Source organism: Micropterus salmoides, unplaced genomic scaffold, assembly GCF_014851395.1.
Source record: "Micropterus salmoides isolate LMB-PRFRI ecotype aquatic unplaced genomic scaffold, ASM1485139v1 Ms_hic_scaffold_2892, whole genome shotgun sequence".
Classification (NCBI taxonomy): domain Eukaryota; kingdom Metazoa; phylum Chordata; class Actinopteri; order Centrarchiformes; family Centrarchidae; genus Micropterus; species Micropterus salmoides.
In genome coordinates, this window is record NW_024042142.1 from 1 (window position 1) to 18,682 (window position 18,682).

General features: G+C 42.4%; 1 protein-coding gene and 2 long non-coding RNA genes across 3 annotated transcripts; 1 reads left to right on the forward strand and 2 right to left on the reverse strand.

Moving 5' to 3' along the window:
- Positions 1-743: 743 nt before the first annotated feature.
- Positions 744-3,674, reverse strand: LOC119882085. The gene is made up of 2 exons (XR_005440453.1): positions 3,439-3,674; positions 744-3,165 (listed from the first exon to the last, which is right to left on the reverse strand). It is a non-coding gene; the product is annotated as an uncharacterized LOC119882085 (long non-coding RNA).
- A 7,444-nt stretch (positions 3,675-11,118) lies between these two features.
- On the reverse strand, positions 11,119-15,252 carry LOC119882086 (prostaglandin reductase 3-like). Its single transcript, XM_038692102.1, has 2 exons — positions 14,640-15,252; positions 11,119-12,237 (listed from the first exon to the last, which is right to left on the reverse strand). Exons 1-2 carry the CDS (start codon positions 14,921-14,923, stop codon positions 11,307-11,309), a joined length of 1,215 nt encoding a protein of 404 aa, XP_038548030.1. The 5' UTR covers positions 14,924-15,252; the 3' UTR covers positions 11,119-11,306.
- Positions 15,253-15,508: 256 nt separating this feature from the next.
- Positions 15,509-17,617, forward strand: LOC119882087. Its single transcript, XR_005440454.1, has 2 exons — positions 15,509-16,290; positions 16,496-17,617. It is a non-coding gene; the product is annotated as an uncharacterized LOC119882087 (long non-coding RNA).
- Positions 17,618-18,682: the final 1,065 nt, after the last annotated feature.

Sequence of the window (18,682 nt, forward strand, 5' to 3'; positions counted from 1 at the left end):
TCAAACTCCATTATGTACATCAGATCAGAGGTTGGCTGGTTGATACCCAAGTTTTTATCGGCCCACTTATCCCAGTGTATGTGTGTGTCTGCATATGTTGTTTATGTGAGAGTGTATATTGGGGTGTTGATGCCGAGGCTGTAGGGATCTCTGATGGGTTGTCTGTGTGTGTGTGTGTGTGTGTGTGTGTGTGTGTGTTCCCTGGCGGTGATGAGACCCTGTCTCTGACACGATGCTGCTCTGTTAAGGTCAAGCCCTACAGAATGTCAGAGATGATGACACGCACTGAAAGGTTTCATCTAATCCCTCCATTTCCCCTCTTCCCCTCCGTCCCTCTAATCTTTCTCCCCCACCTCTGTCTCCGGCCCACTCACTCACAAGACAAGACAGACATATACCGGCCTTCACCTAGAGTCGGCATCAAGACTCTCTGTGGGTGTGTTTGTCTATGTGTGTGTGTGAGTGTGTGTGTGTGTGTGTGTGTGTGTTTAAATGGCGTCAAGCCATGCCATCCCACTAGTAAGGCCAATTCAGAAACGCCTGAGGCCACTGTCTCTGTGTCTGCATGGTTGGCCTGGTCTTTACAACCCACTGTCAAACATCTTTGCTTCATTCTACAATGGCTGCACATTTACTGATACTTAGGTTATACTTGGTTGCTTTAATATAGTGGGACTTACAGTGAATGCAACAGTAGAATAACCAGCAATCCTGAAGATTCCCAGCATGCATGTGGTTCATAATGATGTGCAAGAGATCTTTATTGCACCATTCTACAGATTACAACAGTTTTGAAAACAGTTTTGAAATGAAACTGGCAATATGTTTGTCCCGATTTCAACTTTTATATTCAAATTGGTTGACATCACCAATTTATGTCGAAATCTTTGCCTTTACTTTTGAGGCATTTGGCTGACATTTTCATCGCTGCAACAACTGAATGAGTTTTGGAATGGACTTGAGTACAGGTCTTGTTCAAAATGCAGGAACCAGAGCTCTGCGTGAAGGCATGGGGAATGCTATATTTCTATCTGATCCCTTCAGATCTGTTTGACTTAACTAAGTTTAATGCCTCTTCTTTTCACATTTACAAAGAACGCCTCTTGACAGTCCTTGGTTGCATGTGAGAGCAAATCTAATTCTGTTATTTCTAAATAGCGTCAAATGAATTCAATTAAGCTGCCATGAAAAAGAATGTTATTTACACCGTATGAGATTACCTGGACTTAATTTCCTGGGGTTTTAAATAATTGACAAACAGCATGTGCGTACTTAACTAAGCCTCATATTATGCGCACAGTTGAACATGTCATCAGTTAATCTTAATGCTTTTTACTCCTACATTTTCCCTCATTTTTCCCTCTTTCCCTCGCTCGGCTGCTCCATAGTTAACACTTATTAAATTAGCAGTCATCCAGTGATCAAACAACAACCCTTCTCCATTTAGCCGACTGAGTGACGGCAGAGGTCTCCTCAGCATCTGGTGAGATGCCTAGTTTGGTACAGATGAGCACAGAAGCCCTGCTAATTATGATATTACAATTCCAGCAAAGTGTTTTGTGAAAGGACTACAGTTTGGATTTGTTTTTGTTTTTTTACCCTGGTAAGCAAAGAAACAATGCTGGATTCAAGATGCCTGGCTTCCCCTGCACCTTCTCTAACTGTCATTTATCTACTCACCTCTGTGGATTGGGTCTGGATCAGTGGAGGAATGGCAGAGATGGAGAGAGCAGAGGGAAAGGGGGGAATGAAGGATTATATAAAGAAGAAGCAGCACTTGACGGTAACTGGTTGAGATTAGCGCCTTAGGGGTACAGCAGTGGCTGTGATTTTGATACTGCGCCCCCAGCTAAACGCTGAAGGCCGCCTTGCCTAGAGGAGTCTGCCTTCACCCACAGGCAGTCAAAGATTGTTTTCTTACCAGCATCTCCTCCTCCTCCTCCTCCTCCTCCACCCCACAGACACCTGTCATCTCCAATGTCAAAACTCTACACAGACAGGAAAAGACAACGCAAAGAATAAACAAAAGAAACATGTTTTTTTAAAGGCACACTCTGCATACAGATCTGTGAGGGTGAGGCCAAGGCTTCACCTGCAGCAGCCTGAGCCAAACGTATCCAGAGCCTTGACAAACGGGGCTCTACTGGCTATTTAGTATGATGTCTAAATAATAAAACAATTATATTAATCTTGCACAATTATAAGTAGGGGTTATCAATTCATTCAGCCCCAGCAATAACAAAATTTTCACTTGCTTCACAAGTGTCTTTATATAAATGAAATTGTACAGACAGGTAATAATATTCTAAGCAAGGCTGTCCTTTCAAATCCCTGCATCTTTTGAGAAGAGCGCCACACTCACAACACAATACTAAGGTGTAAGACTGCAATAAAATTAAATATGGAGAAATTAAGGCTCTGCTCATTTTTGTATAATGCAAGTATTTAATGATATTTTTTTTTGTTTGCCCTGAAGGTGTAGAGAGAGTCTTATTTTCTCCATATTAATCAATAGTCGTACATCTAAAATTGACAATACATTAAACACTGACTATATACTGTATATATATATATATATATATTATTTGGTTTATTTGATAAATTAAAAAAGGTCATAATCAATTCAGAGAGAACATTGGGGATGCTCCAATTGGCCTGATAATCTGAAAGAATTACCATAGAATGGAAAAAAATAAATAACCAAGCTATTGTGAATTGAACTTTTTGTGGGGATTTTTCTTTTACCTTTTCCGTCCATAAAGATAATCAAAACAACAAGATCTATAATTTGAACTCACGCTGGCTTAGGAAAAATTATTTTTGTCAAATCAAGTGTGAATGACCTTTGCCGCCTTGAGAAAACACAGCTACCTGAGTGGCAAGAAACAGTAAACCCATCCTGGTGTGAAGTGGCCCTTGTCCATGAGTTGAGCAGAAGCATGAGATAACGTGACAATGGCAGCCCCGCCAGGCGGTGTTGTTGCAGCCAATGGGGGGCAGAGGACACAACAGAGAGTAATGGCTGCTACATGCCATCAGCCTCACAGCGATAAAAACACACCGCCACGTTTCATCTGCTCTGTTTTTCTCTGTTTTTAATTCCTTCTGTTTGTTTGTTTGTTTGTCGACCTTGCCATGTCAGGTGACCTTCCTCCATCCAGGACCCTGAAGAGAGGGGAAGGGGGGAAAAAAACCCAAACAATGAGCAGGACGCTGACATTTCTGCACAGAGAAACAATAAACAGCACATGCAAAATGCCCCCCACGCCCCTCGGACAATTTTACTCAAAAATATGTGTGTGTCTTGAACGTCCGAGGCTGTCCGGCTTGTGGCCACCATTGCCAAGGAAGTGTCATGGTGTCGTGACAACTTCAGCGACTGCGGTGCAATGGGTGACCCTCGGCCGATGGAGGGGGGGCGTTGAATCCTCCACCCACCCTGGATCCTGACAGATGTCATATACCTCCTCCATGGGCACCTTCTGTTTCCTGTTCACCTTTCTCCATCCTGCAGCGTTAGGGCTCCTGTCTCCACCTCGTCAAAGCACACACACACACACACACACACACACATACACACACATACACACACAAAGGGAGAGAGATAGACAGAGAAGGAGAGACATAAACTTGACCGATAGAGATTTTTAAACACCAATATTTTTGGATTGACAGAGCTGATTCAGTCGATTCTACCAAAACAAATGCAAAGACATTTGGCAAAAGGCATTTTCCACCTGAATTAAATTCTTGATAGAGCATTTACAGACTCACGTCACACTTGTATTAATAAAAGGTCAAAATCCATCTGATACTTCAGTTTATTTCTCATAATCTGTTTGCACTGACTCTATTTATGCCTTTTGTTTAAATACTGTCTACTTAACATAAAAGGCAAACGTGCATCCTGCGCTCTCTGGCATTCTCATCGCCTTCTCAGAGAACGTTTCTGTTATTTACCAAAGGCTTTTCTCTGAAAACAGTTGGTATTTTAGTCTTAGCACACCCCACTCAAAACCTGTTTGCACAGATTTTTCCAATCATCCCTCAGACCATAGTTTGACAGAAACACTTCAACAAAATGAGATTCTGCCTCGTTACATTGTCTTATACTGTTACATCAAAAGTGTCACCAGCCCACTCCATGAATAACAAGTCTAACAAACCAAAAAGCCTCATGATATTAGATTTCCATAAACCTTCTGCTGGCTTCCTCCTCGTAGGGATTGTGTATCATCCACTCAAAATGCTCTCCTAGATGGAAATGTGCAGACTAAATCTGATCATGGTGCTAGATAATGTTCACTTCTCACTACTGAAACACAGACTCGGGTAGGAGACGGAGGGGATCCTGTGACTAACCCATCAATCACGCTGACGTTGGGCTCGAGTGATGGATATTCTAATTTCCCTTTTATATACAGGTGCATAGGATGGATGGATGACGATTAATGGACGGGCAAGGCTTTTCCAGAAAATAAAGAAAGACGCAGCAAGGCCTGCGGCATCACTTTGGAGGGCAGGGAGCTACATCTCCCTGTGTTTCAAAGATGATACCTCACATTTGGGACTTGATTTCCCCGCAAACACGTGAAGACAATGTATACATCCTGAGTTGACAAAGGTGTTGCTAACACAACAATCGTCTTCCCTCTACAGGGACCTACAACAGGTTCTGCAGTCACTTCTATGACAGCCTCGACACCCTCACCTCGCCTCATTTTCACACAAACTGTTTCATTTGCTATCACCGGCGTCATTATTCCCACACTTTCACCCTACCTCAGACTGCTTAGACCGTAATTTATTTAAAAAACATCATCCTCCTCAGGCCAACTCTGCGCGCTTATTTGTGAAACTCTTCAAAGTCGGAGTTGTGCCAAGCATCCTTTTGATGAAATCTTCTGACACATCAGCGCTGCAGGCTTGAATCTCTGAAGATGTCTCCTCAACAATCTCTTACCCTTTCTTTTCAAGCACAACTTTTTTTTCTCTCTATGTCAGGCTTTTAAGCAAACACCGCTTTCATACCGGCCCTTCCGTTTAACCACTTGCACTACTGGAGGTTAAATGGTTTCAACCCACTAATTGGCCAAAGTCATCTCTGACATGGAAGCAAACAAAATGATGGGAGAGGGGAAATGACACAAATTTGCATTCACAAAATTGAGTATGAGAAATAAAATGTAAACAAAATGTATTGTTGTGAATGATTTTATCTCTGCAGCAAAAGGGCTAGAGTCATGTATGTTTTTACAGAAGAATAAAACATTCAGCAAATCAGCTGATTTGCAGGGGCTATTTGATCCTGACTACATTCATATTTGGTGTTTTAGTTGGACATCAGTTGCAAACTATTTCCCCTGTGATTTCCAGTGTTTCCCTTCACAGCTGACATTGAACATGGGCATTCATAAACCATCCAGCGCGTGAGACTTTTCACAAGACAATCGAGCCTGAGATCTCTCTTCCACCTCCGTCCTTCTCCCCCTCTCTCTCTATCTCACTTTATCTCTCGCTCTCCATCCCTCCCTCCCTGTCCGAAGCTGTCCTCCCAGCCATCTGTCATGTGATGTTTATGGGCCCTTTTGCTTTTGTGTCCTGATGACCACTGTCACAGAGAGCTACCCATTACCGATGCGGCCTGATGAACGATGTTACCCAGACGCATTGCTGACACCCCTGTGTCCTTGGCTGCAGAGACGCTGCCTCGCTAGCCAGCTCAGGCCACTAAAGAATGAGGACGGGGGGACCTGGGGGAGCTGGACTGAGGACCTGTCCGTCATCCTGCCAACAGGATACTCATATCCCCCCTCCCCTCACCATCGTCGTCCCTCTCCTCTTTATCCAGCCAATGGAAATATGGGGCTGGTCAGCATGGCGGTGGCAATGATGTTGTCATTAATCCTGAGGTGGTGAATAGTGCCCTTGCCTTTCACCTAAATATATATCTACATCTTAACAGACACAGTAAAGGGACCCTTGCACCCCTCTAGAGGCCACAGAAGGTGCCCTAAGGGGTTAATGTAGGTAGAAAGAAATGATGAATGTTGTTGCGTGTAATTTTATCTGGCAAATAGAAATCGTAGTGCTTGTTTTGATCTTTTATTCAATATGAAGGCAGAGCAGTATGCTAGAGTAAGGTTTTATCATACTGTGTTGATAGTGGTAAATATAAGCTGTTCAAATGTAATTGTTGTTTTTACTATGCAGTTGAATCATGTTTTTAAAATTGTGTGCTTATTTGGGTTGCTCTTGAATGTGACCACATCTACTTGCAAAAATCATTTGTCAAATATTGTCTGGTTTACAATGGTTTGATCTACGTGCCTGGATGTTTTCTGCTCCAGCGAGTACTGATTCAGTGATATGCAGGTCAAAAGGTGTCTACTAACTATTACTGTTTTTTTTCAAGCTGGAATATACAAATGATACAAATGCTGCTGAAAGACCAGTGGTTCCCAACACAGGACTTGAGACCCCCTTAAGGGGTCGCAAGAAAGATCTCAGGGTTGGGAAATTATTAACCTTCAAACTCAAGGTCACCTTACAGTTTTTTCCCCCCAGATCATTAAACCACATCCTCAGCAAATGCTTGTATGTTAATGGTCAAATTATTTTTTTATATTTCTGACCATCCACTAATCTTTGCTTTGTATTGTAAAATAGGGGACCATTTCATCGTATCAACAATACAGGCGATTCTAGCAGAGGGAAACAACAGAAAACATAATCCTCTCACAACAGTGTACCATAATGTGAACAATATGCTAGACAAAATAAAAATCTCATTTAATCAGCGAGGCCTTCTCTCCTCTTGAGTCATCCTCCCTCCCTCTCTTTCTGACTCTGTATGAACGTCTTTACTGGCCGGTGAAGCCGCTGATGAATTCTTAAGCAGATCACACTGATAATTGTATTTCATAACTGTCAGTTGTGCGAAGGCTGCCAGTGTGCCCAGGAGCTATTTGTGTCTCAGTATGTCCCCCCCCCCCCCCCCCCCCCCTTCCACACACACACACTCTGTCCAACCCCCCCCACTCTGTCCAACCCCCCCAATCAACAGGGATGTGCCTACTGTCTCCGGCCTCGAATTACTCAATCAGGGGGACACATTTACGGATGACACCTTTATTACAATTAATCAGGGGAACTTGATTAAGAAAGTTATTCCTCCCCTTCACTGAGACTTACACAAGTGGTTCTGCTGCATACTGTATTGTAATTTATGTCCCACTGAGCTCTCACGCCGCTGATAGACAGAAAAGCCGACAGATTGCTAGCCATACTGAGACACATGTGGACGTGTGTTTGTGTGTGTGAGTGGGTATGTGTGTGTGTTTGTGTGCATGCAACCCCCACGCACATCTACATATCCAGAAACACATGCATAGCCACAAACAAACACATTCCCCTATCATTCTGTCATGCACAACTCAGGTTTCGCAAAGGGTTTAATAAATGACTTTAATTGGCTGTAGAGATGTGCCTGCTAAAGGAGGCTTGAATATTCCATTTCCCTTTCTTCTTGTCTCTTTCTTTCACTCTCCCTTTCTTTAACACACACACACACACACACACACACACACACACACACACACACACACACACACACACACTCCTGAATGAAGCCATCTCTTTACCTTTACTCACAGTTCCTGGGTCTGCTGTGGCTAATTAGTCGAGAGGGGTTTTAGGTTTGGTAATTAGGCAGAGGTAGGAGTGACGGGGGCTCGGGGAGTTGGGGAGTTGAGGGGGTCTGACTGACTTGTAGAGAAAGACTGGACTGTCTGGATCCTGGCAGCACCAAGCAGCCAGCCAGTGTCCCTTAGGCGCCTGGAGGTAGACTACCATCCCACACTATGAGGGTGATGTCTTTGTTATGTGCCACATGTTCCAGCAAGGGGAAACTGTGGAAAAAGAGGGTTTAGTGAAAAGAGAGAGAAAGTGAGAGACCTTGTGAGAATTTCACTACCTTGAATGTCAAAGTGCGACAATGAAAATCAGCTCTGTGATGTGGTCTTGGACCGTAAATTGAAATGGATTGGAAAGCTACAACAATTTTTTTTTGGGGGGGGGGTTTAAAGCAGTACAATAAAGGTAAAAAGAAGGGAGAAAGAGGGAGAAGAGGGAAAAGAGAGAAAGAGAAAACATTTTAATTTCAAATGGAGAGTAAGTCACTGTGGCTGCCACTGTGGCCCCAAGTGTCAGTTATGGCAGAATGGTAACTGCTACGACATGTCAACACAGTGGCACAAATGGACAAGAGTCATAAGGTCAGCGAACTGACTAAGCAACGCCAGTTACACAGCAATGCCTTGTCTTTAGTTTGCCAACATTTGCTAACATTAGCCACAATAAGCTACAGTCCAAGCAGAGCTGTAGCAACTTTCATTTGTAAGAGGTAGAATGAATTATTTCTTCTTTCAAAAGTTCCTCTTCTTTCAATTTTGTGGCTTTTCAGAAGAGCAATGATTAATTGGTAATCATAGTGGTTAGTATTACTATAAAATAACAATTCACAAGGCAATACAACTGTACTCAAATTAAGAACCATTTTTCTTATGCAATTCTTTGATAATACTTGTTATTGTTATCTATGATCAATATTTAAGTCATTCACATTTACATCAAGTTAAAAAGGGTAAACATAGTTTACCCTCCATTACTTCCATGTACATACCTGTTTAAATTTAACTGCTGTGTTAATGACTCTTTCTGAGAAGTACAACAGTAACCCTTGACTAAAACGAGAGACACATAATGCCTTGAACGAATAAATGTTTCCAAAGTTTCACAATCACACAAAAGTCTCTGAATGCTTCTCTAGAAGTCCTCTACTATATTTAATGTCTTGTTTACGCCCCACAGATGCAGGTTGCTTCAATACGATGCCAGTTAGCAGCCTCCGACTGCAACACAATCCAATTAAATAAAGAGTGTTGTCTCTCCAGGTTCCTGTGTTCTCTAATTGGGGCTGTGACTGCTCACTAATCAGCGGAGGTACAGGTAGGCCCTGGAGGACGCCGAGACGAGGCCTCTCCTGTTAATTGAAGAGATGCTAAACCTGGCCTCCTCCTCACTCTGCAACATGGGTGCACACAGTACTCAAGCATGATAAATTTATCTAAACATCCATGTGCATCATTGTGTCTCCCATCGTTTGTGTAGCTGGCATGTAAGAGCTTGCTTTTGCATCATAACGCCTGACCAAACAGTAATGTTACGGAGGTGATTATAACAATGATAATCTTTGGGTTTTTATATATATAAATATATATATATACACTATGTATATTGTATTATTATTATTTACTTATGTGTCAACAATTGCCATTAGAGGCTAAAGGTCATGGCTATGTGTGGGTGGCATGATGTACAACACCGCTACCTAACTGAGTCAGAATTTTAGATTTTTTAGACAAAGACAGAGAAAAGAAAAAGGACGCTGCTAACTTAAGAAAACATATGAATTTTTGGGAGCACTCCCCAGTGTTATTTCTGTCTACTGATATACAATGACAACATATAAAATTAACAAAACCTTTGCACGCATTTCTAACAAGAAATGTAGTTGAAAGATTTGGAGCGAAACTAAGGGAAAAGAGAATTAAACATTTTCAAAGGTGAATAAAATGAAAGGCCAGAGTACTTTTCTAAATGAATAATTTTCTTGTTGTGTTTAAGTAATAATTTAAAAAGTGATAATTTAATATTTTCATAGTTTGCAGTTAACACTAAACATATTCTATTTGGTTAATATTGCAAAACACAATGTGTAAATGAAAGATATTACAGGGCTTAAAATATTGGTAATCACTGTAACTAAAGCTGAAAGTGTCCACTGTCTATGTCAGAGACTCAGTGCTGTTCTGACTTCCTAGACTATGGATTCAAAATGGCCTTGGCCTGGTGTGTTTCTGATTTCCTGCACCGTCTGGTGAAGGTAGCAGCTTTGCATGCTGGGGTCACACCTGTAACGTATTTCACACTGGGTTATATTTTGAGTGGCCACCTGGATGAGGAAATAACATGTTCACAGTGCATGAACACTACAGCCATCCCTGCAAGGTAGGAACAGGTGTTTATTTTAGACTACATAAAGAACATTAATACAACATGGGCTGCTTCAACATACAGTGCAGAGTCTTACTCCTTAAGAAATGGGGTTAACTTAAAAAAGTGAAATCCTGTGAGACTCATTACCTACTGGGGCTTTAAAAGTTATAATGAAGTCTTATTTTTATATGACAATGATAATATTTGGGTTTTATGTGGAAATGATCTGCCATGCGACTAAACTTCCTATCATATGTTTACTATTGTAAGTTTAGTGTTTAGTGTTTGCTGTATATCGTGTATTCTTATATTATTGTAAATTTTTGGTCAGGACTCCCTCGAACACGAGAGGGTACATCTCAAGCGGTTTTTATCCCGGAAATAAATTTCATTAATATGTTGTGCTGCTTTGTTTCTTGTAGCCAAATCTGAATTAAATACAAAAAAAATGAAAAAAATATGTCAAAGGGCATTCCACAATACATTCACTATAAGTGATTTTTTTACTTGCAGTGGGGGAAAGTAATGGCATTTTCTAGTCCAACTCCTGGTTAGCTGGACTAATTTTTTTTTATTATGTGCAGCTTCTGGGCATGTGAATGAAAAGATTGATTGTGTGAATGCCGTTTCTGTCAGCCACAAACAGGCAATGAAATACCAAGCACACCTGGAGCAGCACTCACTTTTGACACGCACATACCAATGTAAGCCCCTATTACAAAAACAATGAAGTCTATCATAAAACATTTATGGTAGATAAAGTGCCAAAGAGAGTGGTAAGAGCAAGCACATTATGGCAGCAGGTCTGAAATAATTTCAGAGGTGGCACACAAGATTAAGAAACACTAAGGCATATTTTCTGGGTGAAATTACAGAGGCTGCCGTTTCTCATTTTTAATCAGCATATTTGTGCAATATTACCACTGATGCATAATTATTAGTTCATTTTCAGATTTTTCTATTCTAAATTAGGTTTGGCAAATGAACGACTGAAACCTTACATTAATGATAAAAAGAATACCTTTGTATTGCGTATAATTTCCAAAACCATGAGAGCAGTAAAGTTGCTAACTGTTTATTCATGAAGGCATTGTATACCTTCCTTATAGTGCAATATGAATCATCTTACAAAAATAAAGAACATAAACTCGATTGAAAATGATTAAAGTCCTACAGTTTTATGTTTTTAACTTAACAGTCATTTGAGTTCAAGTATGATTTATTTAATACCTAAACAATTAGCTAAATCACAGCTTACTATTGCTAACAGAGGGTGCTGCCACTTCCACCACCACCTTGCCCAGGTTCTTCCCAGCATACATGTAGTCCACGGCTCGGAAGACTGACTCCAAGCCTACAAACCTCCCCTCCTGTGCCAAATCCCCACAATCCACCTCACACACTAGCTTCCCCTTGGCAAACATCTGCATCATGCTACCCAGAGCCTCCCTGTAGTCACTTAAGAAGTGGGGCAGGAAGAAACCCTGAATGCTGGCCGACTTCTGGAGCAGCTTGACCGGTAGTGTTCCCCCTCTGAAGGGTGGGATCCCTGATGCGGTCTGATACCCCGAGATGAAGCCAATCACTATCAGCCGGCCCTTCTTGGCCAAACTGTTCACTGCGAGTTCTAAGACGCTGCCTCCAACTGACTCATACACCACGTCTATGCCTTGGGGGTACTCTTTCATCAGCGTCTTGGCCAGGTCTTCAGTGGTGTAGTTGATCGGCCTGTCACAGCCGATGGATTTAAGGAAGCCGGCTTTCTCGTTGGATGAACAGGTCCCAATCACGTGACAACCGGCCTGTTTGGCAAACTGCACGGCAAACTGTCCCGTCCCTCCTGCAGCCGCTGTGACTAGGACCGTCTCACCTTTGGCCAGGTCGCCCAGACGTTTTAAGGCAATGTAGGCCGTGGCACCGCTGACCAGCAGGGCAAGGAACTCTGGCTTCACCGCGGGGACAGGCACACTTTCCTTGGCTGGTACCACCGTGTACTCGGCGAACGCACCGCTGCCAAAGTAGGCCACAGTGTCCCCAATGGTGTAACGGGAGCTGGCGCTAAGGCCGAGGCCAACAACCTCACCAATACCCTCGAAACCGGCATCGAAGGGGGGCTTCACCGAGGGGTCGTAACGGCCTGCTGAGTAATTAATATCAGAGGCGTTGATACCCACAAAACTGAAATACAAACAGAGGAAAAGAAATAATTGTGGATTACAAAGTGAGAAAATAAAAATCTTACATGATAAAATTGTGAGCAAAATGCATAAATATAATTCACAGTCATGCACAACAGATTTTATGTGGTCATTAGTGTGAGCACACATTTCCTGAATTCCTGTCTGAAGGTCAAGACTTCAGCTTCCTTCTCTAGACATGTCTGCACGGGGCACAAACACTCTGGTTTGTTTTGGCAATGATTCCTTTCTCTCTGGAAGAGAACAGTCCTGCACTGACAGGGAAAGGTTTGTATCACAAAACACATTGCGTGATGTCATGATTCATTGTCTTCAGAGACACCCACAACAAACTGCACTTTTAAAATCTTAGATAGTTGCTTCTTGCCTCAACACGAAAGACGGCGGTTTTCATCTTACTTTGGTAACATGTTGGAAACAAATATGTGAGAAAGGAATGTATAAATAAATCATTTACTGTCTTTTAGAGCGGCGTGCATGCTGTGCCTCATTACTGTGCATGTCACACGTGTACTTTGAGCTTGTAGATAATGCTTCTGTGGTTTATAGATGGGTCACAATAATACAACAAAGCACCTTGATTTGACTACTTTACATCTATGCAATCAGTTTCCTAACAGGGAAATACGGTGTTATCTTCAAAGGACAAACTATTTCAACGTACATAACTAAAAATACTGAGCCACTTGAGCTTAAACAAATCAAAATAAGATATTTGTGACACTAAAGTCACAATCTGTTCAAACAAACATCTTTCTGAATCTAATAACATAGCACTCGCTAAAATGATGTTCTGTAAAATGATACCATGTACAGCAAACTTCAAAACTCAACACTTGTTACAGCAACGTTATAATACAACAACATGATAGGTGTTATTGATATGTGTGTGATGACAAATGCTACACTTTGATAAAAGTGTAGGTTCTAGGCTTGCATTTTTTGTTCATAGTAAAACCCACAATCACATTTTTGCAAATGTTTTGTTTATGAGTCCATTATTGTCAGAAAATTATTACGAGAGAATGTATAATTTTGGACCAAGCACTCAGGATGGTTCAGTTCGAAAAGCATGTGCCGGTCATACATTTGTATTCATGTATGTGACTACATTTAAGTTTTATCCAAAAATGTGATGATGTGCACTCGGGAATCTTGGAACTTGAGGATTTACTGTATTTTCAAAAGATCTGCTTCAATGATGTCATCAATGACACCTAAAATAAAGAAAAAAGTTTAATTTGTTCCTTGTGAATTAATCCGTCTTTCACTGCAGCCATGATCTTTTCAATTAGCAATTTCTAACTCTGAGATTCATTAAAACTTTCATATTTTATTAGGATTGCACTGATGCTGTGCAATATGAGATAACTGGCTCTGAATTTGCATCGCAATTCCACAAACATTTATTTTCTCTATTAATTAAAATAACTTAACTGATCTCATGACTTGTGTAACAAGGGCGACCTAAAGTTCACTAGCAGCTGATCACTGTCTTGCAAGGCAAGACACTTATGTCCTATGTTTTACACTCAGTCTGATGGACAGTATATATTTTATTGGTGGCAAATATCACAGTAAACCCTGAGGTGAATTTGTGTAAGGCTAATTTAACATTTGAAATCAGATCCTGAGTACACACAGTCTGTAATGTAGAAGTAAATCAAAATGTGGGTAAGATATTCCCTCAGGCTTGAATCAGAAATAGTAAGCAATCCTACTACTATTCAAAAAGAGCATTTCTTTAGGTTGTGCCTTGTCCACCATACACAGAGCAAATATAGTTTAACACTATTTATCTATTCATATAATGATCACTCAGTCTATGTCAGGCTAAAAGAGGCATGGAAACTGACTTCAGGTGGGTTCACTCTTCCCTAACAGTGAATACACTGCTGTGTGCTGCTGCTGTGAATGAGAGAAATGATGCTGCAGTTCCCGCGCCATGTAACACTGCATCTCCTTCTCCATCATCTCTTGATGCCAGTCTGAGCCCCCCCTCACCGCACCCCCCATGACTTTCTGTTTGCAGTTTGGTGACGTAGAAAGACAGGACACAGAGAGAGAGAGAGAGAGATGCCGAGATGGATTGATAGACAAATGCAGAGAGGGCGGAACTTGGAATTACAGTACAGCGCTTATTCCTCACGTATTTTGCCATCTTGTGATGATGATGATGATCGCAGGTGCTGGACATGGGTAAATCGAGGTAAGCGGATCCCTTTATACAACTTCTCATTATTAATGTGATAGATCGACAACAATAATGGTCCACAAATAGACTCATAACACGCTTTGGATCACCTATTGCTATTCCGAACGCGCAGAGGGAAAACAGTAGTAGGATCTGTTTGTGGCCACCTTTCAAAAACAGCAACTTACCGATTCCTGACGAGCAAGTCCGCGTCTCCGGGTGTCGGGACCGCAACGGTCTGCATAGAAACGGCCTCTTTGAAATTAGGACTAAGCTTGTTTACCACCAGCTTTTTGATACTGCTAGGTATGGAAGAACCTTGAAAATCCATGAAGTGCGCTGAGTAGGACATATCTATGATGAAGCGCCGTGCAGACGGATGAACTCCTGAAAGTGCGTCGGTGCCTCTGCGCCCCCCGCCGATAACCGAGATCGCTCTCCTGCTGTTTCTCGCCAATAGTAGGCTGGACATGGCTCCGAAATGTGACAAAGTTCACGGACAACTTGGCGTACGTCTGTGGTAGCAACAAGCCCGAGTGCTGCTATTAGCCTGCGCTATAGGCTTTCCCCCTGCACATGCACAGCACACAGGCCAGGCCGGGCAAAACGCCCTTTAAAACTAAAATAAAAGCCGCAATGCTTTGTAACATTACTCAGTTACTTCATCAAAAACAACAAGCACGGACTCGAGTATTTAGGATCAAAACGTTGCACTGGTGCAGCCCTGCAAGTAGCACAGCAGAGCCCCAGACTTGTCGTCGGAGTCCCTCCCCTTCCCGGACACAACACTTCCTAGTAAGGTGAAACAAATCAATCCTCATCTCCTTACAAATCCTCAACCGTTTTCCTCCCACGAAAACAACACCAGCCCGGTCGGATCTTTTTCAAGCATCTAGAAATACATAATATAACCACCCAGCGTGTTGTGCAATCGCGCACCCATTTAATTTTCATTTTTATTTGAAGGGGGCAGCTGCCGAAACATGTTTGTGCCCACATGTAGCCTACACCTGTAACCAAAGCGCGTGCCAGCGATCCGTGAAAGTGTGTTGTTCGCATTCCATTCTGCTTGCACGTTTCACGTAGCGGTTCATCTATTGTCATCTAACATCGGTAATTTTCTGGAAGCGTCCATTCCATTCAAAAATCATCAAGCAACATATTGGACCGTTGAACCCTCGTCCCACCCACAGTGGGAGCCGAACCTCTAACTTGTACTATTTCAGTGCCACGCTTTCATAAACTAAACATGACATCTAAGTTGTAGGAACCGCATAGGCTACTTGAGTAGTAGTTGTTGTGGTTTGCGATACATGTTTGTATAAGTTTGGTTTTAGTTGATCTCCCGTTAAAGATTCCTTTCTTTTGTCGGAGGTTTGGGCTCTTTTTAAGCAAAGAGAGAAGGAGAGAGAGAGGGGGGAAAACAAGACAATTAAAAAGATTGACAGGTAGGCTCCTCTGTCAGGGGTGACGCTTGTGGAGAGGGGAGGAGTAAAAATGTAGCAGGAAAAGCCACTCGATGCGTCTGTCTATCAGTTGAGACTGTCTGAAACAGCTTCTGGATCCACCGCGTTTCCATTTTTTCTTTTTTGGTGAGACCTCGGATCGGTCCCTGGAGTTTTTCCCCCCTCTTTGTGCTTTTAAAAGAGACACTAAATTTTAGTCCATGTCGACCTGATCTGTTCTTGGCGAAGCTTGGATGCGCCTGCGTCTTGTTTGTTTCCCCCCTCTCTCAAGTGATATCCTCTCCACCGCATCAACCACCCCTCCAAAAAAACCCGACTCTGTCCAAGATGCGATGAGATGAGCGGTGGAAATTATTTCCACGACTCTTAAAACGTAAGTAAGAGAGAAAGCCTGGCCGTCTCGTTTATTTATTTTTTCTTCAATGGGAGAGAAAGAGGGAAGGAGGGGAGGGAGGAAAAAGTCTCCGCCGGACTGGTGAGGCTGGATCCAGGCTGAGGTGGCGTGGTTGTGACGGGACTGACATTAACCCATCTAATGCCTGTCTATCTATTTTCTCCTCTCCCTTTCTCTCTTTCAGGTCTCCGGCAAAAGCAGAAAAGGAAACACAAGGATACACTACTTATCAGAGCTGTGCGGTGCGCTCACACGGGACGTATTTGTTTGGTTAAAGCCAGAGTTTATTTATTTTTTAGTGTTGGTGTGCGTAAAAGGCGCAACAAAGTATCGTCCCCCTCCAAACATCTCTGGAGATTAAGGGGATTTTTTTCCCAGGGGGAGTGAACTGAAAACTTGGGTTTCAAGGTGCTTTCTAGCTGCTGCTCCGTCTGTTTTTTTTATTTACCCTGCCATAAGAGACATGAAGGAAGATGATCTTTGAAGGACATGAAGGTGTCAGGAGCTGGCCGAATCCCTTCGTAAAAATTGAGCTTACTGTCGAAGCCGATCCAGCTTTCAAGTCCACAAAAGAGCAGCCCATTTAAAGAGACGACATTTTCACCTCCGAGATCAAACCCCTTCCCCCGAAAAACGGGATGATTTTTCCAAACTGATAGACTTGATTTGTTTTTAATTCCTGCATGAGAAGCACCGTGGAAAGTGAGGGTCACTATGCCGAGGAGAAAGCAGCAAGAGCCGCGGCGATCAGCAGGTATAACCGCCTCTCCATACCGACCATTTCCCATCCCAGTAGCCAACTAGTTTTTATTTACAAGTGTTAAATGAAAATATGTCCTCCCACATCACATTCTTTAGCTGTACAGCATGCTGAGCTTTATTTTACAACTCTGTTCAAATTATGTTTGTTGTCTTATTAACAGAGCGCGCAACTCAATCCCTGACCCACCGTTGTGTTTTAAATGTGTTTAATTGCGCAAATGGCGCACATATCTGCGCAGTGCCACTGAGATTTTTTTTTTTTAAAACCCTCCTTTGCCAGGAAAGTTCTCTTAAGAATGGTGAGATAAACTAAATGGCATGTTATGGGGGATAAAAGGGAGCTTTTGAGGTTCAAGAGTGAGTAATGATGAATAATTGACTGGGAAAGAAGAGGAGAAAACTGGTGAGAGCCGTTTTTTCCCTTTCTTTCTATTTTATTAGAGGATTGCCATCCTTGATTTGATGCGTGATTGATCGCCTGTCATGTGGCAGTCTTTGATCTATTCATCCCTGATAAACATCAATAAATCCTTCCATGAAGACAGGCATGCCTCTGGTAGGTTTAGCCACTCACACTCACACACACCACCCTCCTGTTGTCTCAATCAGGAACCGAAAAAGCTAAAAAAAGAAAAAAGTTGTGAATTATGGTGGAAAATCACCTCATTTTATTTTAAGGGAAGGTACTAAAAGCAGATGAAAGGGCGGTGTGTATGTTCAGTAGATCACAGGGAAACTCACCCAAAACACTCCTTTTTTTAATCAGATGTTTGATTCCCCTCGTATGCCCTTTCTTCATAGAGATAAATGTCGAGGTCTTTTGCGCGTTCCCATCCAAATTCACCCCACATTCACTGTAAGAATCAGTCCAGTAATGAAATCAATATCCACTGCTAGAGGGGAGTATTATATTTGCAATGTGACCAACTGATAAAACCAGGTCTTGGCAGAGGATCGACAAGGTTGACTTCTAGTGGTTTGGATTTGGACTCCCCCTTTTTCCTCTCGTCTCCCTGCAGCCTTTAAACAAATGTAAATGAGTGACAGGGGTTTCTACCTCTGTGCTAATGAGGCCGAGCCTTTGAAGTTAGGCATTAACAACTGGAGTGAACAAAAGACAGTTACAGAATTTTAAAGAGATTTTGAAATATGAGGTGCAAAGCGGGTCGAACAGGAGGGCCAGCTGACGAAGACTTTGAACTCAGCAGGTTTTATCATTTTAAGCAGGGAGCTGGTGATCATGGCGGCAGCGGCGGTGGTGGTGGTGAGGAGGAGGAGGAGGATGAGAAGGAGTGTAGGATGGAGAACATTCAACCGGTGCTTGCTGTCGACTTCTTTCTTTCTCTCTTGTCTTTCTAGCAAAGCACTTGATTTCTGGCCCACACTGAGAGAGAAAGGATTCAGATTTAGATATGGAGCCTCACTGGACTTTTCCGAGTGTGTGTTGTGTGTGTTGTGTGTGTGTTTCTGAGTTTTGGTTGTTGCTTCGGCGAAATAGCCCTCCGAAAAAGGTCAGCCATGGTGGGAGAAGAGTGACTCCCGTTAGGTTTCTGCATGTAGATGGAGGCATGAAAACATAACATTGCTGTGACCCCTCCCTCCCCTCCCT